Below are 25,000 nucleotides of genomic sequence, written 5' to 3'. Positions count from 1 at the left end.
AACTCACCACAGACGCTGGACTCACCACAGATCCTGAACTCACCACAGACCCTGAACTCACCACAGACGCTGGACTCACCACAGACGCTGGACTCACCACAGACCCTGAACTCACCACAGACGCTGGACTCACCACAGACGCTGAACTGTCCGGCTGTTTTACAGACCCTGAACTCACCACAGACGCTGGACTCACCACAGACGCTGAACTGTCCGGCTGTTTTACAGATCCTGAACTCACCACAGACCCTGAACTCACCACAGACCCTGAACTCACCACAGACGCTGGAGTGTCCGGCTGTTTTACAGACCCTGAACTCACCACAGACCCTGAACTCACCACAGACGCTGGAGTGTCCGGCTGTTTTACAGACGCTGGACTCACCACAGACCCTGAACTCACCACAGACGCTGGACTCACCACAGACCCTGAACTCACCACAGATGCTGGACTCACCACAGACACTGGACTCACCACAGACGCTGGACTGTCCGGCTGTTTTACAGACCCTGAACTCACCACAGACGCTGAACTGTCCGGCTGTTTTACAGACCCTGAACTCACCACAGACGCTGAACTGTCCGGCTGTTTTACAGACCCTGAACTCACCACAGATGCTGAACTGTCCGGCTGTTTTACAGACCCTGAACTCACCACAGACGCTGAACTGTCCGGCTGTTTTACAGACCCTGAACTCACCACAGACGCTGGCGTGTCCGGCTCTTTTACAGACCCTGAACTCACCACAGACGCTGGCGTGTCCGGCTCTTTTACAGACCCTGAACTCACCACAGACGCTGGCGTGTCCGGCTGTTTTACAGACCCTGAACTCACCACAGACGCTGGCGTGTCCGGCTGTTTTACAGACCCTGAACTCACCACAGCCGCTGGCGTGTCCGGCTCTTTTACAGACCCTGAACTCACCACAGACGCTGGCGTGTCCGGCTCTTTTACAGACCCTGAACTCACCACAGACGCTGGCGTGTCCGGCTCTTTTACAGACCCTGAACTCCCTAAACTATTTAGCATTTTGCCTGCTGATGTGACAGTTTGTTATCATCTTTTATAATTTGTGTTTGTGAGGTGGATTTGTGTAACTGTTTCCAACAGCCTCACAATGTTAAATGATTTTCCACGTCTGGAATGGGCCTGACCCAGGACTGGGCCCGGTCCAGTTTCCAGTGTTGTGCCAAACACCAACGTGTTCAGGAGTGCCGCGACTCCTCTGCATGTTTACAGTATTCACTCTTTAGCAACATCACAGTTTGAAGCTTCACCAATTTTACTGCTCCTGTTGTTGCTTTGGATGTTGTTATCGATGTCGTTGCTTCACTCACCTGGGAAACGGATCAGGTGTGGCTAGCGTTAGCACCAGGAAGCACCAGGCTAGCGTTAGCACCAGGAAGCACCAGGCTAGCGTTAGCACCAGGAAGCACCAGGCTAGCATTCGCACCAGGAAGCACCAGGCTAGCGTTAGCACCAGGAAGCACCAGGCTAGCGTTAGCACCAGGAAGCATGGTGGTGCCAGGTGAGGCCAGACCCACACTGGCTCCGCCCACACCTGCAGCATGCCTCTTTTTATCGTCATGCAACATCTGGAGCTCAGCTGGAATGCTCGCTCCTCTTTACAGTATTAAAGTGTCTCCATGTTGGACAGGAACATGCAGCTTCTGTTCCCACCGACGGGAGCAGCAGAGAATCCTGTTTAAATTTAGAATTCACCCTTTTTTAAAATCAGGAACGTTTCTTCACCCCCCCCCCCCCCCCCCCATGGACGCCTGAATCACGTCAACTTTTAGGACTTTGTCTTGGTGCCTGTTGAACAGAGAATGCTCTTTGTCTGAAAGCTGCTGATGTTTGTATTTTTATATCTCTGAGCTCTTTTCTATGTAAATGATGTGATGGCACGAGTCTCCGCATGATGACGTCATGGATGTGTCCCGGATTGTTCCCGTGCATGCCTTCGATGTTCCACAGCTACTTAATCTACTTAATTAAGCTACTTAATTAAGTTACTACTCTGGTCAGTAGAACTTAATTAAGCTACTTAATTAAGTTCTACTGACCAGATTAAACAGGGTTCCAAAGTTTACTGATGTTTACGGTTCAAACACCTCACCACGGTCAAACACCTCAATAAAAACATCTTCATTCAGTTCTGCTTTATTTGAAGGAACTTTTCTATTTTTGGAGACAGGAACAAAGAAGCTTCTCGCTCCTTCATTTTTGCTGCTTTTTCTGGCTGAGAGCAGCGTTGTCGTGGTAACGTTGGCCAAAGGAACATGAAGGATCGAGATCTGAGATTCCTCTAAAAGATCTGACTCAGCTCCATCTCATTTTACATAATCAATAATTTAAGGGGGTGTGGTCACTGCGGAAAAGCAGATGAGGAGCGAAGATGAAGCGTGGAGACAATAAACATGGGTTATTACCATATAAGGTCATTCTTAAACCATCTGTTAGGGTCACTTATTCTTTTCATAAATAACAGGAAATCTTCTCAAAGTCCATCAAGCAGCTGCTGGCGGCTAACGGGGCAGCTAGCTGGCGGCTAACGGAGCAGCTAGCTGGCGGCTAACGGGGCAGCTAGCTGGCGGCTAACGGAGCAGCTAGCTGGCGGCTAACGGGGCAGCTAGTTGGCGGCTAACGGGGCAGCTAGCTGGCGGCTAACGGGGCAGCTAGCTGGTGGCTGATGTCGTCACTCAGATGTGATGAGAGATGTTCAGAAGACCTCAGTGGCCTCTGGGCCAGAAGGTTGTGGGTTTGATCCCTGTTCCCATGCGGTCCTAATGCACAGAAGCAGGCTGAGGCCTGTAGCCCAGAAATATTGATTATCCTGGATTAGCCTGATTAGCCTGCAGGCTAACTACTGTGGCGGCGCTGTTGCCAGTTCTGGGAGAAATGAGTGTGTTCTACAGCACTTCTACACATATGACACCATATAAACATCCTGTATTATTATTGTTGTTTATGTTTAGTGTCACGGTTATTCTCATTTTATCATCTTTAAAAGTCTCTTGTATTAAAATACAGTTGTAGCGAGAGAACAGCGCCCTCTGCCGAACAGACACGGTAACACTGTCAGAGAAACTGCCGACAGGTTATTTAGAGAAAACTGGTTTCATCTGACTGGACCATCTGATATTTACTGGTGAACTGGAGGGGGCGCTCTTGGACCCCCTCCCTGAGGCCGTGCTGCTTCTGTTCTTGTTGTTGTTGTTGTTGTTGTTGTTGTTGTTGTTCCGTCAGAACAGCAGAAGAAAACAGCCATGAATGACCGGATGGTGTTTGGGTCATGTGACCAGGAATTACAAAAGTACAAAGATTTGACTGGTGACGTCACCATGACAACATCACATGTTTCCACGGGCAAGGTGACAGGTGTCAGGGGGCGTGGCCTGTTGCCCGGTCCGTCTGTTCCGGGCTGATAAGGCGTTCTGTTCAGTGTGCAGAGGTGCTCTCACACACACTCCAACCCTTCCTGTCTACGAGGATCCAGACCCTGGACCAGAGCCCGGACCAGAGTCTGGACCAGATCCCGGACCAGATCCCGGACCAGAGCCCGGACCAGAGCCCGGACCAGAGCACGGACCAGAGCCCGGACCAGAGCCTGGACCAGAGCCCGGACCAGAGCCTGGTAAGTCACCCTCATGCGCACAAAAATCAAACTATCATAATATTCAAGCCGACACGCGTGTGTATTTATTTACGAACAGTTTATTGATTGCAGCTAATAATTTGTGCCAAATAAGCCTTCAACAGGAAGTTAGGTCATAAAGAAAAAGCATAAAAAAGTTAATAACACTTTAAGTCACTGGTGTTTATTTTTATTGTCAATGGATCACTTGTTGATAACCCTTCATGCAGAGCTTGCGGTTGCCACGGAAACCACCCTCCTTCCAGTGATTGATTGATTGATTGATTGACAGGTTGAACAGATGAGCTGAGCTGTCATGTGACCGAGTCTGAAAACATTGACCTTCAACACGGCCGATGAGAAGGATGCTGCCCCGCGCTGCTGAGCAGGACGGCGAGGGGGAGGAGCCTACGGTCCCGGACCCTCCGGTCCACGCTCCGGAACTGGGCCACCATCGGGACCCCAGTTCGGAATCAGGGGAAGAGGCCGCTGACGTGTTCTCCCGCTCCAGCGGGGGCCGGTTACCCTGGCAACCAAGCAAAAAGGAGCAGGACCGTGATGAGGAGGAGATGCAGGCGGTGGCGTCCTCCCCCGATGGACGGTTCCTCAAATTCAACATCGAGATTGGCCGAGGGTCCTTCAAGACGGTCTACCGAGGCCTGGACACCGAGACCACCGTGGAGGTGGCCTGGTGTGAGCTGCAGGTGTGTGTTCACGGAATCAGGGTGTGTCTCAGAAGGAAGTTCAGGGTTATTAGGAGTCCAAAGTGCTGCCTGATTAATATTAGTGTGTTGTTGTTGTAGCTAGTGAAGCACATTTGTTGGTTTGTCCTGTCAAACTGTGCGTTTGTGTCAGGAGGTGCGATTGGTGTTTATTTGGTACTTCAATGTAGAATCGATGTTCTTTGTAGTTTAGATCGTCTCCTTCAGTCATGTAACCAGTGCTAGTGGTGCTAGCACGGGGCTGGTGTTAGCACGGGGCTGGTGTTAGCACGGGGCAGCTGTTAGCACGGGGCAGCACGGGCTGGTGCTAGCACCAGGCTAACACCAGGCTAACACCAGGCCAGCAGCAGAACATTCTTTCACATTCAGTCCAGTTGACTCTACTCGTCCTCCACCAGACTGCTCATGTCGAGGGGGAGGGGCTAATGAGCTCTGTACTGCAGCCAACCAGCAGGGGGCATCTGATATGAGCCCAGGACCGGGAGGGGGGGCATTAATGGTGACTCAGCTGTTTGCTGTTGCTGTACACAGTATCTGATGGGGCCAAAGGCTGCTGGTTCATGGTGATAACACACACACACACACACACACACACACACACACACACACACACACACACCCTGAATGGGGTCTGTGATAACCGTCACGTGTTGTGTTTATGGTTCTCAGGAGAAAACTGTTGTGGTTGTCAACATGGGGGGCGGGGACTCAGTGAAGGTCACTGAGTTATTCATCTTTAATTTGTTATTCATGTATTATTTATTTATTATTCCTCTCTGACTTCCTGTCTTGACTCGCCCCTCTACCTTATCTTACCTCCAGTCTGGATTTGATGAGTAGATGATCGCTTTATTGATGGGGCTGATCCATGGTGTTGCAGACGTTTCGGCTGAACAGGGCGGAGCGCCGGAGGTTCAACGAGGAGGTGGAGATGCTGAAAGCTCTGCAGCATCCCAACATCGTGCGGTTCTTCGACTCCTGGAAGTCGTCAGTCAGGGGTCACAAGTGCACCATCCTGGTGACAGAGCTCATGACGTCTGGAACCCTGAAGACGTGAGTCCACGTGCAGAGACCATGTCCCTGTCCCCGTCCCTGTCCCCTGTCCCCTGTCCCTGCCCCCTGTCCCCTGTCCCTGTCCCCCGTCCCCGCCCCTGTCCCTGTCCCCGTCCCCGTCCCCCGTCCCTGTCCCCGTCCCCGCCCCTGTCCCCTGTCCCTGTCCCTGTCCCCTGTCCCCGTCCCCCGTCCCCGCCCCTGTCCCCGTCCCCGCCCCTGTCCCCGTCCCCGTCCCTGTCCCCGTCCCTGTCCCTGTCCCCTGTCCCTGTCCCTGTCCCCTGTCCCCGTCCCCCGTCCCCGCCCCTGTCCCCGTCCCCGTCCCTGTCCCCGTCCCTGTCCCTGCCCCCTGTCCCTGTCCCTGTCCCTGTCCCTGCCCCCTGTCCCTGTCCCCGTCCCCGTCCCTGCCCCTGTCCCCGTCCCTGTCCCCGTCCCTGTCCCTGCCCCCTGTCCCTGTCCCCGTCCCCGTCCCCGTCCCTGTCCCCGTCCCCTGTCCCCGTCCCCTGTCCCCTGTCCCCGTCCCCTGTCCCCGTCCCCGTCCCTGTCCCCCGTCCCCGTCCCTGTCCCCGTCCCCGTCCCTGTCCCCTGTCCCCGTCCCTGTCCCCTGTCCCCTGTCCCTGTCCCGAGATGTGCTCCACAGTGGGGGTGCTTCTGGGACCTGTGTGAGGGGCAGTTCTGGTCCTGGTCCAGGCAGAATGTGACCACAGTCCTTGTGTCCAGGTACCTCCGCAGGTTCCGCCAGATGAAGCTGAAGCTGCTGCAGCGTTGGAGTTTCCAGATCCTGAAGGGGCTGCAGTTCCTGCACTCACGCCGCCCCCCCATCCTGCACCGAGACCTCAAGTGCGACAACATCTTCATCACTGGGCCGAGTGCGTCGGTAAAGATCGGAGACCTGGGCCTGGCCACGCTCAAGAAGGCCTCGTTCGTGAAGAGCGTCATCGGTATGAAGCGGTGGCAGATGTTGGGGCGTCGGTGGTTCTGTTGCTGAGCGTTTCCTGCTGGGCTGCTTGTTGTTGTCAGGAACCCCAGAGTTCATGGCTCCGGAGATGTACGAGGAGAAGTACGATGAAGCCGTGGATGTTTATGCCTTTGGCATGTGCATCCTGGAGATGGCGACGTCTGAGTACCCATATTCCGAGTGCCGGAACGCTGCTCAGATCTACCGGAAAGTTACCAGCGTGAGGCCCGAGCGTCTGCTGCCTGTTCCTGTACCTGTAGCTGTCTGACTGTGCCTCTCCTCCTCAGGGAACCAAACCAGACAGCTTCTATAAAGTGAAGGTTCCTGAGCTGAAGGAGATCATCGAAGGCTGCATCCGGACCAGGAGCTGCGAGAGGTAGCAGACGCCACGCACCCTCACGCTGGCGCTCAGCTCAGGTCTTGGTCTTCATCCGCAGGTTCACCATTCAGGATCTGCTGGATCACCGGTTCTTTCGGGAGCAGCTGGGGGTCCGTGTGGACCTGGCTGAGGACGACGATGGCTCGAAGTCAGCTCTGAAGCTCTGGCTCCGGATGGGCCACAACAAGAAGCTTCACGGCAAATATAAAGATCACAACGCCATCGAGTTCCTGTTCGAGATCTACAAAGACGTCCCCGAGGAGGTGGCCCAGGAAATGGTACTGGTGCTCCTCCGCCCATGACCTCAGCACGCAGTCACATCAGAGTGCCACCGTGTCTCCTCTGGCAGGTGGTGCTCGGCTTTCTGAGCGAGGCCGACTACAAGTTGGTTGCCAAGGCGATCAGGCACCGAGTGACAGCCATAAAGCATCATCGGGAGAAACAGCAGCACCTGAAGGACGGTGGGCCCGACCACGCCCCCAAAACCACCCAACCCGCCCGTCCAAACCCAACCTCCTCCACATGTGCTCCAGCTGCTGAGATCCTGACCAATCAGGTGAGTGAAATGGTTCCCATGGATGGATTAAGCTGCTCGTGTACCAGCCAATCACATCTGGTCCTGGCTCCACACAGGCCACGCCCACGGCGCCGGGCACATCGTCAGTGGTGTCGTCCCTCAGCAGCCCAATGGATCCTGGGACCAGCGACACGTCCAGGAGGATGGAGGCCAATGAAGACGACAGTGTGTCCAAAGCCAGGTCGCGAGCCAAAGGTCACGACCCCACCATGTGTCTCAGATGATCCAACATATGGAGACGGATGAAAAATGTTCTCTCCCTCTCTAGTGTCCGGGGGGGCGGACAGCAGCTCAGGCGCACTGGACACGCCTGAAACTGCGCCCTCAAACGCCGTCCCGCTCAGCCCTGCTCCCGTGGCCCAGGACAGCCCCCGTCCCCAGCCGGCTCCAGCCCCTCCGGGGACCTGGCCTCCGTCCACAGGTCCCCCCCTGCCCTTCCTGCGCTTCCCTACGGTCGGTTGCTCCATCATGCACGCCGGCCTGCTGTCGTCCAATCAGAGCAGTCGGCAAAGTGATGGGATCAATGAATGAAAGATCAATAACACGGGGACAGAGTGTGTGGGTGACGCCACGTTTGCCCCCTGCAGAGCATCGCGGTCTCCCAGCGCGCGGAGGGCCGGGCCCCGGCCTCGGCCTCCGGCTTCTCCTCCCCCGCCGACAGGTAACGAAGGTAACATTCAGGAAGCTCCGCCCTTTGTGTCCTCACCTTCTGCTGACGTGCAGCTGCGCCTCGGACGTGACCTCCGGTCTGAGCGACGGCACCGACGGCCCGTCAGAGAAGGCCCCCCGGGACCTGAGCCCTCGGGCTCCCAAGCAGTTCAAGAGGAGAGCAAGGTCCCGTCTGAGGATCACAGGGGTAACGTGGAGACGCACCTCAACATGCCAGAACACAGCAGACGGGCTGAAGGGGCGTGTCTCTGCCCCAGGTGTCCCACCTGCTGGACCGTGTGGTGGAGTGCCAGCTCCAGACTCACGACAACAAGGTTGTGACATTCAAGTTCGACCTGGATGGCGACGGTCCGGACGACATTGCCTCCGTGATGGTGAAGCACCTCAGCCGGATCATCGGCTCCCAGATGTGCTTCAGTCACCTTCACCTGACCTTCTTCTGTCTCCAGGTCCACAGAGACTTCATCCTGCCAGCTGAGCGGGGGGGCTTCATTGCTCGCATGAATGACATCATCCAGAGGGCGGAGTCTATGATGCCCCAACAGCAGCCCGACGGCGCTCTGGTCGCAGAGCCAGACTCGCCGACGGCGTCGGAGGCCGCAGTGAGAACACGTGCTAGATGCTAGCCTTGATGCGAGCTCACTGGGCCAGCCCGTGCGTCACATGTGACCCGTTCAGTGAGCTCCTGTCCAGGCGCTGGTCCAGGTCCGAGAGCTCGACCTGGATGGGTGACGGGTGATGGTTACCTGGATGAAGAACACCTTCATGATGCTTGTCAACTTGATTTTGCTGTTTCTCCAGACACCGTCCTCCACAGGTCTGACCAGAACTTCATCTTCCTCTTCACTTCCTGGTAAGAACAAAACCTAAATGATGATTCAGGGTTGACTTCTGCCTGGATTAAAACCACGTTCTGGTGTCCTCAGGAGGTAGCATAGCTGCTAACGCTCTGATTCCTGGTCTGAGAAAGACACTTGTTCCCTTTTTATCTACACGCCTCACGTCTGATTGGTCAGTTCATTTGTTTGTTTCAGACATCGCAGATTCCGACTCCTCCCAGCTGAAGGCAGCAGATTTCTACATTGACTCTGAAGCCACGCCCCCCGTGAGACCCCTGAGGTCTCAGTCCTTCCACTCCTCCACAGGTGCATCAATAATGTCTGCACACATAAAAGAATCATGCTGAACCACATTTAAAATACCTCAAATGTATCATTGCAGCTTCAGGCCACCAGACCACAGAACCCCTCCAGCTCCAGGACTCTGCACCCCCATCGCTGCTCCTCCTCCCCCCTCAGGCTCCCCTCACTGTGGCACCTCCCACCAACAACCTGCCACGAGTCCTCAGTAACCCTTCCCTCCTCAGACAATCTCCAGGCCCTCCTCCTCCTCCTGCTCCTGCTCCTCCTCCTGCTCCTGCTCCTCCTGCTCCTGCTCCTCCTCCTGCTCCTCCCCCTCCTCCTCCCCCTCCCCCTCCTCCTGCTCCTCCCCCGCCTCCTGCTCCTCCCCCTCCCCCTCCTCCTGCTCCTCCCCCTCCTCCTGCTCCTCCCCCTCCTCCTGCTCCTGCTCCTCCTCCTGCTCCTCCCCCTCCTCCTCCCCCTCCTCCTGCTCCTCCCCCCGCCTCCTGCTCCTCCCCCGCCTCCTGCTCCTCCCCCCTCCTCCTGCTCCTCCCCCGCCTCCTGCTCCTCCTCCTGCTCCTCCCCCTCCCCCTCCTCCGCCTCCTGCTCCTCCTCCTCCTCCTCCTCCTCCTCCTCCTCCTCCCCCTCCTCCTGCTCCTCCACTCTGGCCCCCGCCCCTCTTCTCTCTGGCTAATGCTATTTCTCTAGCCGTGAGTGTTGCTCACTCCTTCAGGCCTCCACCAGGAACCTCTAACCAGGGTTTCCTCCCCCAGTCTCCATCTCCCACATGCGCCCCCCCCCCAGGCTACCCTCTCTCCACCTCTGTCTCCATCTCTGGGTTCTACCTTTGACCCAACCAGTCCCACCTCCTTCTCTGGGCCATTCTCCCCTTATCCACCCTACAGTGCCCCCATACCTCAGACAGCCCCCACCCCCAGCAGGCAGGAAGCGTTGCCCCATTGGGCACTGGGCACCACCCAGGTAGGACAGGAGACCTTACCCGTGTAGAAGTTATTCATTCATTCGTTCATTCGTTCATTCGTTCATTCGTTCATTCGTTCATGCGTTCGTTCATTCATTCGTTCATTCGTTCATGCGTTCATTCGTTCATTCGTTCATTCGTTCATGCGTTCGTTCGTTCATTCGTTCATTCGTTCATGCGTTCATTCGTTCATGCGTTCGTTCGTTCATGCGTTCGTTCGTTCATTCGTTCATTCGTTCATGCGTTCGTTCATTCGTTCGTTCGTTCATGCGTTCATTCGTTCATTCGTTCATGCGTTCATTCGTTCATTCGTTCGTTCGTTCATGCGTTCATTCGTTCATTCGTTCATTCGTTCATGCGTTCGTTCATTCGTTCGTTCGTTCATGCGTTCATTCGTTCATGCGTTCATTCGTTCATGCGTTCATTCGTTCATTCGTTCATTCGTTCATGCGTTCGTTCGTTCATTCGTTCGTTCGTTCATGCGTTCATTCGTTCATTCGTTCATTCGTTCATGCGTTCATGCGTTCATGCGTTCATTCGTTCATTCGTTCATGCGTTCATTCGTTCATTCGTTCATTCGTTCATTCGTTCATGCGTTCGTTCATTCGTTCGTTCGTTCATGCGTTCATTCGTTCATGCGTTCATTCGTTCATGCGTTCATTCGTTCATGCGTTCATTCGTTCGTGCGTTCGTTCGTTCATGCGTTCATTCGTTCATTCGTTCATTCGTTCATTCGTTCATTCGTTCGTTCGTTCATTCGTTCGTTCGTTCGTTCGTTCGTTCGTTCATGCGTTCGTTCATTCGTTCATTCGTTCATGCATTCGTTCGTTCATGCGTTCATTCGTTCATGCGTTCGTTCGTTCATGCGTTCATTCCAGACCCCCAGTCACCAGAGAAAGGAGAGCTCATCACTGCCCCCCCATGGTGAGGAAGTGTTTGTGCTGTCCGTCGTGGGTTTCTGTGGTTCTGCGGGGACTTTGACCCAGTTCAGTGTGTCTTGTTTACAGAACCTGCCCCCCCCGACTGGACCCAGTACTCCCAGTGAAGCCAGTGGTGTGAAAGAAGAGGATTCAGCTCCACACAGAGTAAGAATCTTTATTAATTTAGTTATTTTTGATACATTTTAGCTAGTTTGTTTCATCTGTTTCGTATCTTATTGTGTTTTGATTAGGTGACCTCCTCCAGCCCCCCCCCACTGTCACCTGGGCCCGAGGGTAAGGAAACACCTCAGTCATGCCGGATATCCATGACAGTGTGGAGTCCATGTTGGGTCATGGGGTGCTGGGGTGCCCCTGAGCAAGGCATCCAAATGCCCCCGGCTGGGCTGTGTTCACTACTGGGGGGGAAAGGATGGGTGGAAGAGTCCCAATCTGGTGATGCCTTCAGGAGCAGCTGTTACTGCAGCCACTGCGCATAAAGTTCTTTTCTTCTGTGTCTTTCAGGGAAGCAAAAAGACTTCACTGTTGGTCGGTTCCAGGTGACACCCTTTAAAGCCCCGCCCACTGACCACAGCCACCCACGCCCTCCCCATCAGGTGACACCCTTTAAAGCCCCGCCCACTGACCACAGCCACCCACGCCCTCCCCATCAGGTGACACCCTTTAAAGCCCCGCCCACTGACCACAGCCACCCACGCCCTCCCCATCAGGTGACACCCTTTAAAGCCCCGCCCACTGACCACAGCCACCCACGCCCTCCCCATCAGGTGATGCCCATTCCCCACTCGCCTCCAGCTTCCAGCCAATCAGAGAGCTCTGAGAGCAGCGCCGAGGAACAAGGCCAAACAGGGGGCAGCATCACCTCTGTTCCATCTCCCGGGCATCTTCTGGGTTACCATGACAACCAGAGAGTGGAGCAGCAGGACAGGAGGGAGGAAGAGGCGGGGGAGGGCTCTGCTGACGGCTCGGCCACAAACAACCAGTTCAACCAGTGGTGGAACCGCTCAGCACCTTTAATTAGTTCTGAGGAATCCGACAGCGACCTTGAGGAGATGTGGGCGGAGCTCCACGAGCTCCGTGAAAGGTGACCAGCACCGGCGGTGCGATTCACGATGTCTTATGACTTATTTTGCTTCATATTTGATCGGGAATATTCAATGGTTTCCATTTAGTTAACCAAACTCATTTCACCATATCAAAGCAGTCCAGGAGTTCAAGTCCAACGTCTTCTCTCATGTCAGACACCTGGCGGAGGTGCAAAACCTGCAGGCCAATCAAAAACAAGAGATTGAAGATCTGTACCGGAGGATGGGGAAAGTCCCTCCCCCTGGCATCGTCTCCCCTGCTGCCATGTTGAACCAGCGCCAGCGCCGCCTCTCCAAGACAGGAAACTACCCTCCTCGAAAAAACAGCCTGCAAAGGCTGGATGTGCTGCCCCCTGCAGGTGGGAGGCCAACGCAGCAGTAGAACCACGACACTCACTGCCCACAGCGCGACTGCTAACGCTAACACACAGGTGCTGTTTGTGCTCAGGCATCATGAGGAAGAGTCCAGCCAGCAGCAGCGGATCACCGGGGCGGGCACGGAGGGGCGTGACCTTTGCCCCTAAGCACAACTCCATGGTGAGCTCTCACATCGGCCTCCGTCTGGAGTCCAGATATCCAGGTCCAGATATCCAGGTCCAGATATCCAGGTCCTAAAGCTTAGCATAAATGATCTTTCCTTTGTTTAACGATCTCACTGCAGCTTCTCAGGTGTTTCAAATTTACTGTTTATTGAATTAAGAGACGTTTCCATGAGGTCTGATCTTCTCTTCCAGTAAGACAGAAGCTGAGGAGGACCATGAAGATGATGAGGAGGATGACCTTGATACATTTGCTGCCATCATCTGTTCTGGAGGCCGGACCGCACCCACGTGTGACTAGACCAGTCCAGGGTCTAGAGGACCTAGACCAGTCCAGGGTCTAGAAGACCTAGACCAGTCCAGGGTCTAGAAGACCTAGACCAGTCCAGGGTCTAGAGGAAGTAGACCAGTTCAGGATTTAGAGGACCTAGACCAGTCCAGGGTCTAGAGGACCTAGACCAGTCCAGGGTCTAGAGGAACTAGACAGTCCAGGGTCTAGAGGAACTAGACCAGTCCAGGGTCTAGAGGAAGTAGACCAGTTCAGGATTTAGAGGACCTAGACCAGTCCAGGGTCTAGAGGACCTAGACCAGTCTAGGGTCTAGAGGACCTAGACCAGTCCAGGGTCTAGAGGAACTAGACCAGTCCAGGGTCTAGAGCAGGGGTGGGGAACCCCCGGCCTCCGGGCCGTATACGGCCTACGAGACCATTTCTACCGGCCCGCAACGCAATAAGATTTTTATATTTTATATGTGCACTTATACAGTGGGACCGTTCGCTAAACTCCGCGAGCTGCGAGTAGCAGCGGTAGCGTATTTTTGCCTTTCGTATCCTGAAATTTCTTTCGTAACAAGATGAAATATTTTCCCGTTTTCTGAGATAAAACAGATGAGTGAATTAATAGCCACGAAGCTGAAACCTGACGCCGAAGGAGAGTTCGTGAACGCGCCTCGTAGCCGCCGCTGAGGCGCTCGCGCCGGACCAAGTAAAATTGTTTCAAAGCGTGAATTTTTTTTCGTGAATAACTACTTAACTAAGACATATATTGTTATGATTCCAGTGGGTAACGGTATGTTTTTTATGGTCAAGGAATCTAAATATGTAGTCAAAGTATATGTGGGACTAATATTTATGGTGGAAATCACAATATGCCAGGAATTGTTGCGCTTGGCGGAGGTCTGCGCTCTCCGAGTGCTTTCTAGTTGTTATTATTATTGTCTTTATCTTTCTTCATTTATTTTCTTGATTATCTTGTTGTATTGCAGTTTTTGTGAGTAGAGGCCTCGAACAGGCCCTTACGGGTCTCTTGCCTCGACTCTGCACCTCTTTTTATTGTTTTGTATGATCATGAAAACATATTTTACTTGTCATTTTATTCTATTTTTTTGGTGATTTTATATGCATGTGTGCTAAATAAATAATTCAAACTCAAATGCAGCAATCATGAGACTTGGTAACACAGTGGTTATAGACTTTTTTTTTAGTCTTTTTTTGCATCCCTAGGTATGTGTTCGTAATAGTATGGCCCTTGGAGGACTTTATAAAAATTAGAGGAACTAGACCAGTCCAGGGTCTAGAAGACCTAGACCAGTCCAGGATCTAGAGGAACTAGACCAGTCCAGGGTCTAGAGGACCTAGACCAGTTCAGGGTCTAGAGGACCTAGACCAGTTCAGGGTCTAGAGGAACTAGACCAGTCCAGGGTCTAGAAGACCTAGACCAGTCCAGGATCTAGAGGAACTAGACCAGTCCAGGGTCTAGAGGACCTAGACCAGTTCAGGGTCTAGAGGACCTAGACCAGTTCAGGGTCTAGAGGAACTAGACCAGTCCAGGGTCTAGAAGACCTAGACCAGTCCAGGATCTAGAGCAGGGGTCGGCAACCCGCGGCTCTGGAGCCGCATGCGGCTCTTTGGCGCCGCCCTAGTGGCTCCCTGGAGCTTTTTCAAAAATATGAAAATGGAAATTGTTTTAATATAATTTTTGTAGGAGAAAAACGTGACAAACATTCTTAAAGTTTTCAACATCCCACGATAATGGAAGTTAACCTTAAAGCGCCATCGTACAGCAGAGTGGTCACATGGGGCGTCATTCTCTCCAGGATGCGCGGCAGGAAAATAAACATTTCATCATTGTAACTGTCTGAGAGACATGTTAATTGAAAAATTCAGTCAATATTTATTTTACATTTTTAAAATGGTCATAATTTCATTTAATGTCTCAATTCGTTATTGTTGAAATGGCTTAAAAATGTATTGTTCTTTATGTATGTTTCCTTTGATAGGTCACTTGTAGGGTTCTTTTCAAAAGACATCTGTATGATGCGTGGCCATTATTTCATTGGACCGTTGTAGCTACAATCATGAATGCTCATTATGTATTTGTGGCCTATTTACCATTTGGAAAGTAGGCTAATACAGCTAATATAGACACTTACCGCCTGTGTTGCCTTCATTATAAGGCTTTTAATTTTTTGCGGCTCCAGACAGATTTGTTTCTTGTTTTTTTGGTCCAATATGGCTCTTTCAACATTTTGGGTTGCCGACCCCTGATCTAGAGGAACTAGATCAGTCCAGGATCTAGAGGAACTAGACCAGTTCAGGGTCTAGAGGAACTAGACCAGTCCAGGATCTAGAGGAACTAGACCAGTCCAGGATCTAGAGGAACTAGACCAGTTCAGGGTCTAGAGGACCTAGACCAGTCCAGGGTCTAGAGGAACTAGACCAGTTCAGGGTCTAGAGGACCTAGACCAGTCCAGGGTCTAGGCCAGCGCGTCTCCTCCCATTTGACCTCCATTTTCAGATGTTCCTCCTTAACTCTGTTCTTTCGTCCGTCTTTGCTTCTGTTGTCAGATTTCTGAAAGATCATCTGGAACCAGAATCAGAGATTTGTCTGATCAAAATGACCTGATTATTAGAACTGATTTTCATGTATCGCAGCATTGATTCATGTCTCCAGCACCAGGAATAATTGACCCCAAACTGAGCTCTATAAAAGTCTGAAACTATTTTAGGGCAGTTCGATGGTTGAGTGGGATCATGGATCATGGATTTTACAGGGACCCCCCCTGTGATGAGGAGATCAAAGCCACGGGGCTTTGATCATGAAGATGCCTGAGGCAGGTGACGCTCCGGGGGTCACGTTGGGGTGGAGGAAGCAGACCGGACGGACGCTGCTGTTGGACATGTTTGGCTCTATATTGTTGGTCTCTTTTCTACTTTGTAATCCTACTTTTTGTTGTGTAGAAGTTTAAATTAAACTTTATTATATATTTGGGTTAAAGGTTTTTGGTGAATGCCTGCAGTTGTCCGCCAGTGGCCAATCTGGCCCACGGCCTGGCCCACGTCCTGGCCCACGGCCTGGCCCACGGCCTGGCCCACGGCCTGGCCCACGGCCTGGCCCACGTCCTGGCCCACGGCCTGGCCCACGTCCTGGCCCACGGCCTGGCCCACGGCCTGGCCCAGGGCCTGGCCCGTGGGCCCACGTCCTGGCCCACGGCCCACGGCCTGGCCCAGGGCCCACGGCTTGGCCCACGGCCTGGCCCACGGCCCACGGCCCAGGGCCCACGGCTTGGCCCAGGGCCCACGGCTTGGCCCACGGCCTGGCCCAGGGCCCACGGCCTGGCCCACAACCTGGCCCAGGGCCCACGGCTTGGCCCACGGCCCACGGCCTGGCCCAGGGCCCACGGCCTGGCCCAGGGCCCACGGCTTGGCCCACGGCCCACGGCCTGGCCCACGGCCCACGGCCTGGCCCACAGCCTGGCCCACGGCCCAGGGCCCACAGCCTGGCCCACGGCCCAGGGCCCACGGCCTGGCCCACGGCCCAGCCCACGGCCTGGCCCAGGGCCCACGGCTTGGCCCACGGCCCACGGCCTGGCCCACGGCCTGGCCCACGGCCCACGGCCTGGCCCACAGCCTGGCCCACGGCCCAGGGCCCACGGCCTGGCCCACGGCCCAGCCCACGGCCTGGCCCACAGCCCACGGCCCAGGGCCCACGGCCTGGCCCACAGCCTGGCCCACGGCCCAGGGCCCACGGCCTGGCCCACGGCCCAGCCCACGGCCTGGCCCACAGCCCACGGCCCAGGGCCCACGGCCCAGCCCACGGCCTGGCCCACAGCCCACGGCCCAGGGCCCACGGCCTGGCCCACGGCCCACGGCCTGGCCCACAGCCTGGCCCACGGCCCAGGGCCCACGGCCTGGCCCACAGCCCACAGCCTGGCCCACGGCCTGGCCCACGGCCTGGCCCACGGCCCACGGCCTGGCCCACAGCCTGGCCCACAGCCTGGCCCACGGCCCAGGGCCCACGGCCTGGCCCACGGCCCACGGCCCAGGGCCCACGGCCTGGCCCACGGCCCACGGCCCACGGCCTGGCCCACGGCCCACGGCCTGGCCCACAGCCTGGCCCACGGCCCACGGCCCAGGGCCCACGGCCTGGCCCACGGCCCAGGGCCCACGGCCCAGGGCCCACGGCCCAGGGCCCACGGCCTGGCCCACTGCGTCACACTCGGATGGAGGTGATGAGATGTATCTGTATCTGTGTGTGTATTCAGACACATCAAAGCAGTCTGGACAGCCTTAAAGACCGCCTGCCCCACCTGAACAGCGTACTCCCATCTCTGTGATCTTACTGAGGGTGATCCAGCAGGTCCTGTCTGGACAGAAACACTTGGTCTTCCTTTAAGGGGGGAAACGCAGTATAGTATACTATGGTATAGTACAGATATATGCAGCAGTAATGCAAAGTTACACAACAGAGTAGAGTGCCAATGCCTTGGCAGTTAGTAGTCAAAGTCCCTATAGAAGTAAGAGCAATGCCAACATTTGATGGGACGTTCCTTGGCCCATTGTCAACATTTCTTGAAATTTACATTAAAATTCATTCACAACCGTTTGAGTTATTTGTTACATTCAACAAGCAAACAAACACCGCCTGTCAAGTAACGTGACATCATGACACGCAAGTAAAACATTCCAAGTATGTAAAATGTACATCGAATTAAATAATTAGGTAAGTGTTTATTTGGTGGATTTGGTGAAAATCTCATCCTGGGGCTCAATCGATTTATCTGAGATAGATTATTTCTCCTCGTCGGCTTTTACTGTCTGGGATATCCCACAATGCACTGCAGGTGAAAATAGTTGCCAGTCATTGTCGGAGCAAAAGGTTCGTGTTGGGGGACCAGAACCTGCTGGAAGTTCTGATTCCTCTCTGACTCTCGGCGCTTTGTCTTCCAGACATCATGAAGGAGACTGCAGCGAAGCGGAGGGACAAAGCGGGTCGGGACCGCGAGTCCAAAGCCGAGAAGTCAAAGGAGACCGCCCCGCAGGATGTGGAGATGCCGGAGGAGGAGACGGCTAGCGCCGCTAAGCTGCCCGGAGAGCTGGATAGTGTCACCCTGGACGGTAAACCCCACCAAATATCAGACGTTGTTGTCAAATCGCAGAGACATTCCGGTCCCGGATCATTGGAGCTGGATCTCTGTGGGCCGGGTTCTTAGCGCAGGATGTTAGCGTGAGTTAGCAGGTCTGCTGTAGCTAGCTAGCTAGCGTTAGCGCTAATGTAAACACAGATCTGATACATTTAGCAGATTGGACACCAACACGGGTCTAGTGATTTGTTAAACCTGATGAACATATAGAGAGGTGATCTATTGTTACTTCCACCGAGGGCGAAGTGCTCGGTGCGGGTTCGGTTGCTTGCTCAAGGGCTCTGTATTCATCCCGGCGCCTCTCTTGCCACAAGCCCCATTTCCAAAGTTTGGTCCTCTGACTGAGCTGCAGCCAAAGTTGGTGATTTAACTGGCAAAGGAACGGGTGGAATCTGCAGGCTGATGCAGCCCGGGACGGGTTCTGTTCTCGGCATGGCTTTATGTCCTCACCCGTGAAAATATGAGCTCTAAATCAGAACAGCTGGGCCGGGACAAAAATGCGCTTCGAACTATTTTCCAAATCCAGGAAATCTAGTCGAACCTTTAGTCCACCTGTCTGCGGACTCCCACCCTCGGGACAGAAGGTAACTGGGCCTGACCTTTGACCTGGCCGGGCCAGGGGTGTCCTCTGAGCATTGCAGCCACGTGGGTCTCTTTTCTTTTCAGTGGTTTGTTTATTTTGAAGCGTGAAGGATTTCCACTTCCTGTGCGGCCTTCCTGACCGTGCACTCCTCTGGCGCTCCGCAGATATCAAGGAGCACGTGAAGCAGATCGAGAAGGCGGTGTCTGGGAAGGAGCCGCGCTTCGTCCTCCGTGCTCTACGGGCCTTACCCTCCACCAGCCGCCGCCTCAACACTAATGTTGTGAATAAAACCATCTGTGGCTTCTTCACCAACAACAGCACCACCAGGGACTTCCTGCTCAGCTTCCTGGAGGAGGTGAGTGTTCCTCTGCCGTTTCTTATTTTTGGCATTGGCATTGGCGCCGCCTGGGCCGAACACTCGCCGCCGCGCTCTGACTGTGGCTTTCTGTACGTCTTCGGGACCAGCCGATGGAGATGGCCGACGGAGACGTCCAGTTTCGTCCCAGGACAGGAAAAGCAGCCTCGGCCCCTCTGCTGCCGGAGGTGGAGGCTTACCTGCAGCTGCTGCTGGTGGTGCACCTGACCAACAATAAGAGATACACGGAGGTCAGTCTGGGCCCCACACACCTCACACCCTCTGCTTTAGGGTTGTGAACCATAACTGTGTGTGTGTGCGTGTGCGTGCGCGTGTGTGTGTGTTCTCTACAGGCTCAGAAAGTGTCAGATGATCTGCTGCAGAAAATTGGCTCCAAGAACCGCAGAGCTCTGGACCTGGTAGCTGCTAAGTGTTATTATTATCACGCCCGAGTCTACGAGTTCCTGAACCAGTTCGACACCATCCGCAGGTGTGCAGGGCTTCACCTGTAGCTGCACCACTCCCTGGTGTTTCGTGTTGTCGTTCTCATCACCGCTGGTAGCTCTCCTCACGCGTTACTGTGGGATTTCAGCTTCCTCCACACTCGTCTCCGCACGGCGACGCTGCGCCACGACGCCGATGGTCAGGCTGTGCTCGTCAACCTGCTCCTGAGGAACTACCTGCACTTCAACCTGTACGACCAGGCGGAGAAGCTGGTGTCTAAATCAGTGTTCCCTGAGCTGGCCAACAACAACGAATGGGCCCGATACCTGTACTACACAGGTGAGAGCACACCTGTGCAGCAGGTGTTTCAGGAAGAGGTGCCTGGGGTGTTTTCTGACCCGCCGTGTCATGTGACCCACAGGTCGTATTAAGGCGATCCAGTTGGAGTACTCTGAAGCTCGCAGGACTTTGACCAACGCTCTGAGGAAAGCTCCTCAACACACTGCTGTGGGCTTCAAACAGACGGTGTGCAACACACACACGCACGCGCGCACACATGCACGCACACACACACACACGGTGCCTTTGGCAGATGTTTCTTTCAGGACACTTAGAATTCCTTCAGAACTGCAGAAACCTTCTGGGTAGAAGGAGAGAGAACAAACATCGTCCAGTTGGCACCGAAAACGTAGAGCGCTGTTTCCCTCCACCGCTAGGCTAGCAGCTAGCACTGATGAGTCCTGGTGCTCACACTTCCTGTATGTGGATACACGTCACCACAATGTGCACATATGGGAAGGCGGGGCTTCCGTTTAGGACGAAGGCGGGGCTTCCGTTTAGGACGAAGGCGGGGCTTCCCTTTAGGACGAAGGCGGGGCTTCCGTTTAGGGCGAAGGCGGGGCTTCCGTTTAGGACGAAGGCGGGGCTTCCCTTTAGGACGAAGGCGGGGCTTCCGTTTAGGGCGAAGGCGGGGCTTCCGTTTAGGGCGAAGGCGGGGCTTCCCTTTAGGGCGAAGGCGGGGCTTCCCATTGCCCAGAAATACGTGTTTATATGAAAATAATTAGCCTTGTCGTATGTAGTTATGCCTTATTTCATTTTTACACTCACATTTGAGGGATACAGCTGTGATATGTCTGTATCTAGTTAGTTGTTAAAGAAAAAATATGTTTTGTTTAGTAAATTGTTATTTTGCTATTTTATTTGCTAAGTATAGATTTACTTTTTTCTGCGTGGTAAAATTTGATACGTAAGAGAACATGGATGTATGGTGGCAGGCCTTCGGTGGACTCCTGTGCTCCTCTTTCAGGTCCACAAGCTGCTGATCGTGGTGGAGCTTTTACTGGGGGAGATTCCTGACAGACTCCAGTTCAGACAGCCGTCACTCAAAAGATCCCTCATGCCCTACTTCCTGCTGACTCAGGGTCAGTTTGGCCTTCCAGCTGGCTGTATTACACATGCTTCACCTCAGTACCTCAATATACGTGTGTGTGTGTGTGTGTGTGTGTGTGTGTGTGTGTGTGTGTGTGCGTGCAGCGGTGAGAACAGGTAACCTATCAAAGTTTAACCAGGTGCTGGAGCAGTTTGGGGAGAAGTTCCAGACTGATGGGACGTACACACTCATCATTCGCCTGAGACACAACGTCATCAAAACTGGTGAGCTGCACATGAGTGTGTGAGGCCGAGGAGGGAACGCGCGTGTGTGTGTGAGGCCGAGGAGGGAACACGTGTGTGTGTGAGGCCGAGGAGGGAACGCGTGAGTGTGTGAGGCCGAGGAGGGAACGCGTGTGTGTGTGTGAGGCCGAGGAGGGAATGCGTGAGTGTGTGTGTGTGTGTGAGGCCGAGGAGGGAACGCGTGAGTGTGTGAGGCCGAGGAGGGAACGCGTGAGAGTTCCCTCTGAGTGTTTGATCACCTTGCTGCTGCTACGAGGTTTATACACCTCATCGTCTTCACATCAAACCCTCGCTGTCATTCAAAGGGACCGTGTGTGTGTGTGCGTGCGTGCGTGTGCGTCTCTCTCTCAGGGGTGCGCATGATCAGCCTGTCGTACTCTCGTATCTCTCTGGCCGACATCGCTCAGAAGCTGCAGCTGGACAGTCCTGAGGATGCTGAATTCATCGTTGCCAAGGTAACGGCCGTTGTACGCGTCTCTCGGCTGCTGTGTTGGAGTCGGCCTGATGTGGTCGTGTGTCCAGGCCATCCGCGATGGCGTGATTGAGGCCAGCATCAACCATGAGAAGGGCTTTGTCCAGTCCAAGGAGACCATGGACATCTACGGCACCAGAGAGCCTCAGCTGGCCTTCCACCAGAGAATCTCCTTCTGCCTGGATATCCACAACATGTCTGTGAAGGTAACGCTCGTTCGCGCGCGCACGTGCACGTGCGTCCACGCCGTCTGACCGGCTCCCCGTCTCCCCCTGCAGGCCATGAGGTTTCCTCCGAAGGCGTACAACAAAGACCTGGAATCAGCAGAGGTAATGAGGAGGACGAGCACTTCCTGTGAGTCGGAGTCCGTCTGACCGTTGTGTTTGGTGCCTTCAGGAGCGTCGGGAACGGGAGCAGCAGGACCTGGAGTTCGCCAAAGAGATGGCTGAAGATGATGACGACAGCTTCCCTTAATGTCCCACGTCCATCGAGCACTGTGCTGTTGTTACCCAGAATTCCCTGCTTCATGCTGTTCCCCGGAGCTCTTCTCTTTTGTGTCAATAATAAAACTTCCTTTTGTTTTCACGTCTGTGGGTTTGTGGGTAATGTAGTGCTCAGGTGAGAGCTGCTCGCCAACAAACTGACAACGCAGCTTCAAACGGCGTCGCGCCGTCAACACGTAGCAGTGAGGGAGCATCGGCTGTACTCTAAATAGTGCACTAAATAGGGTACATTCATCCTCACTCGTGGTGTTCCTCAGTACGTGTGAAGGTCTCGACCAATCGATCTTGACCTGACCATCAAACTGTCTCTGGGGCCGCTCCACAATCCCAGCAGGGCCTGACCCCCAACCAGCTCCAGAGGCAGGAAAACTCCCCTTTAACAGGAAGAAACCTGGAGCAGGACCAGGCTCATGTGGGGGGGGACCCTCCTGCTGATGGGGGGCTGGGTGGGGGGGCAGCAGGGTGACAGCAGCCTGTCAGGTGATCATGCCCCCCCAGCATCGTGGGCCTGTAGCAGCAGGACTCAGATGAACTTCTGAACTTCCCTCCTGGATGAACCAACATTCCACCGTTGCTGCTGTCGCTCGCTGAGGTGAGGTGCATTGTGGGATACCTAGCTGACACAATTCACATCTGGTGCACACTTGACACAAGGGGCGGAGCACGGACACCGCTTAGAGCGCCCTCTGGTGGCTGGTGATGTTTGACGGGACAGCAGAAGCACAAAGGTGAGGTGCTGAGGAGCCACCAGAACATCCAGGCAGGGTGTTGATGGCAGCCACCTCCGTCAGCCCACTCTTCAGGGAACAGGCAGAGCCGGGGGTGCTGGTGGTTCTGGTTTGGATTAGTGAAACAGGATGTGTGTGTAAGTGTGGAAACTTCCCAGCAGCTTGTTCAGGCTGAGCTGTGATCCTCACACACGTCAACGTCTGAGTCAGCACGTTTGTCGCCTGCAGTTCTCAAAAGTGCTTCGTCATGAATCGCTGCAGTGCTCCTCCGGAGGATCACAGATCCGGATCAGGTGGTCGGGATCAAGGCTGATGATCCTCTCCAGCTGCCCTCTAACATACCAGGAACCTTCTCACAGGCAACCTGGGGGACCCCTGCGTGTTTGGTGCCCCCTAGTGGACAGACCGCCATCCTGGAAAGCAGTTGTCCCCGTCCTGGTTGAAGCTCCTCAGGTGGCTCGTGGCCTCCTTCCTTCGGCGTTTCACTCACACACACACACACACACACACACACACACACACACACACACACACACACACACACACACACACACATGATTGACATATTGTAACATCATTATTATCCACCAAATTGACGCATGGTTGTGAAACTCGCGGTGATTTTTCCTGATGTGACTAATCTGGATTATTCCATCTGCGGGATTAACAGGAGGAAGTCCGACTTTTATTACTGACTCTGACTACTGACTAACCCTAACCGCCTGCGCGTGTCGGTGGGCAACTGGCCAATCAGAAAGGTCCAGGTGAAGCTTTGGCCGCTGCTGTGATGACGCGCTCACCTGTCCAGGTGTGTCCAGAACCGCTGGAGCCGAACCGCTCTGGCTGTGGTTCTGTGGTTCTGATCTCGGTCCAGTGATGAAATAAAGGTGTGTTTGAGGTCCCATGACGCAACGCAGATGACGCGCGCTGGGAAAACCCGTGCGTGTCGAGAAGACGTCCGTATAAAATGGTCGCGGGAGAAGAACCGGGAGATTCTCCTGAGGGAAGGACACGCGCACGGACAGACAGACATGACCGACCTGACAGGTAAGAGCAACGTCGTGAAGCGGCGCAGGGGAGAGAGCTCTCACCTGGCTGGGCTGGGCTCGGCATCACGGGGGCCGGGTTGTGTGTGGTACCGACCGGAGCAGAACCAGCTCCTGGTTCAGAACCAGCTCCTGGTTCTGCTCCGGTCGTGGCTGCAGGCTGTTGCCAGCACAACATGAATGCTTCAGATTTTTTGATGTTGAGGGAGTTTCAGGACCGAAACGAAGCGAAGCCGCCCCAGAACATGACAGCCTGGTTCTGTACACCCACGGACCCAGTCAGACGGGTTCTGTGGTGACCCTGGTGGAACCTGTGGCTGCTGAAGTGAGGCCTGACTGGACGCCAATGAGCTCTTGTTTCTGTCCTCAGTGCTCCTCCTGCTGCAGTACTTCCTGTTCGTGGTCCAATCAGCTCCTGTGGGTCCCCCCGAACCGACACCGGACCTCACCGATGTGGCCGAGCGAGCCAGGACGCTGGTGCAGAAGATCCTCAGAGACATCCCCGTCGCCCACGCCGCCGCCATCAGCACCAAGGTGAAGGAAACATCTGGTTGGCTGCTTCAGCTCCTCTCTGATTGGCTCTCCCTCGTTAACTCCTCCCCCTTCCCTCAGGGTCTGACTCTGGACTCCGCCCAGCCCACCAACCTGCAGGTGATGTCGCTGTCACTGGGGCTCCCCGTCGCCCCGCTGCTCAAACCGCCGTCCGAACAGTTCACCCTGGTCAGTCTACGGTCAGAGGCCTTCTGTGTGTGTGCGTGTGTGTGTGTGTGTGTGTGTGTGTGTGTGTGTGCGTGTGTGTGTGCGTGTGTGCGTGTGTGCGTGCGTGTGTGCGTGTGTGTGTGCGTGTGTGTGTGTGTGTGTGTGTGTGTGGGCTCCAGAACCATCCTGCCTCAGCAGAGTGGGCGGGGCCACAGTCGCTGTCATGACAGAATGGTCACATGACCATATGTGTTAGTTGAAGTGGGAACCACCTGCTGATGTCACTTCCTGTCGCCCTCAGGACATCTGTGTGAGCCGTATGTTGGTGGGCTGTCAGATGTTCCAGAAGCTGCTGGGCGTTTTGTCTGAAAGAGTGGATGGATTGATGGACCTGAAGGTCACCCTCAGAGACCTGGTGACGCA

The 25,000-nt window shown here is 54.7% G+C and overlaps 3 protein-coding genes across 3 annotated transcripts in view; all 3 read left to right on the top strand.

Moving 5' to 3' along the window:
* Positions 1–3,439: 3,439 nt before the first annotated feature.
* On the top strand, positions 3,440–13,438 carry LOC101072544 (serine/threonine-protein kinase WNK4-like). The gene is given in 24 exon segments (XM_029836712.1): positions 3,440–3,638; positions 3,931–4,342; positions 5,241–5,413; positions 6,131–6,351; positions 6,431–6,588; positions 6,656–6,744; positions 6,806–7,025; positions 7,097–7,303; positions 7,381–7,519; positions 7,593–7,843; positions 7,845–8,180; positions 8,251–8,367; positions 8,443–8,595; positions 8,795–8,846; positions 9,028–9,138; positions 9,215–9,501; positions 9,832–10,092; positions 10,972–11,178; positions 11,265–11,307; positions 11,536–12,115; positions 12,273–12,475; positions 12,565–12,653; positions 12,855–12,891; positions 13,033–13,438. Coding segments are annotated over 23 exon segments (4,344 nt in total). The 5' UTR covers positions 3,440–3,638; positions 3,931–4,003; the 3' UTR covers positions 13,104–13,438.
* Positions 13,439–17,691: 4,253 nt separating this feature from the next.
* Positions 17,692–22,186, top strand: psmd3 (proteasome 26S subunit, non-ATPase 3). Its single transcript, XM_029836539.1, has 13 exons — positions 17,692–17,811; positions 17,883–18,050; positions 18,824–19,014; positions 19,125–19,265; positions 19,368–19,504; positions 19,607–19,797; positions 19,880–19,983; positions 20,765–20,879; positions 20,992–21,111; positions 21,481–21,584; positions 21,652–21,807; positions 21,880–21,930; positions 21,998–22,186. The coding sequence occupies exons 2-13, from the start codon at positions 17,888–17,890 to the stop codon at positions 22,073–22,075; spliced, it is 1,551 nt and encodes a 516-aa protein (XP_029692399.1). The 5' UTR covers positions 17,692–17,811; positions 17,883–17,887; the 3' UTR covers positions 22,076–22,186.
* Positions 22,187–22,575: 389 nt separating this feature from the next.
* Positions 22,576–25,000, top strand: part of LOC115250010 (uncharacterized) — a 3,702-nt gene continuing 1,277 nt past the window's right edge. Inside the window, exons 1-7 of the mRNA XM_029836858.1 lie at positions 22,576–22,969; positions 23,061–23,285; positions 23,503–23,640; positions 23,731–23,879; positions 24,249–24,412; positions 24,491–24,598; positions 24,879–25,000. The exon at positions 24,879–25,000 is cut by the window's right edge and continues 10 nt beyond it. Of these exons, the coding sequence (XP_029692718.1) occupies positions 23,750–23,879; positions 24,249–24,412; positions 24,491–24,598; positions 24,879–25,000 (524 nt within the window). The 5' untranslated portion in view covers positions 22,576–22,969; positions 23,061–23,285; positions 23,503–23,640; positions 23,731–23,749. The remainder of the gene's footprint in view (positions 22,970–23,060; positions 23,286–23,502; positions 23,641–23,730; positions 23,880–24,248; positions 24,413–24,490; positions 24,599–24,878) is intronic.

This window comes from Takifugu rubripes, chromosome 5 (assembly GCF_901000725.2).
Source record: "Takifugu rubripes chromosome 5, fTakRub1.2, whole genome shotgun sequence".
NCBI classification, from domain to species: domain Eukaryota; kingdom Metazoa; phylum Chordata; class Actinopteri; order Tetraodontiformes; family Tetraodontidae; genus Takifugu; species Takifugu rubripes.
This window is presented reverse-complemented; position numbering and strand designations above follow the sequence as displayed.

What these genes read in the sequence shown, in the direction of transcription:
- psmd3 (XM_029836539.1), top strand. Translation starts at nt 17,888, where the DNA reads ATGAAGGAGACTGCAGCGAAGCGGAGGGACAAAGCGGGTCGGGACCGC. An exon ending in CAGTTCGACACCATCCGCAG is followed by an intron (nt 19,505 to 19,606) that starts GTGTGCAGGGCT and finishes GTGGGATTTCAG; the next exon opens with CTTCCTCCACACTCGTCTCC. An exon ending in CTGTGGGCTTCAAACAGACG is followed by an intron (nt 19,984 to 20,764) that starts GTGTGCAACACA and finishes CTCCTCTTTCAG; the next exon opens with GTCCACAAGCTGCTGATCGT.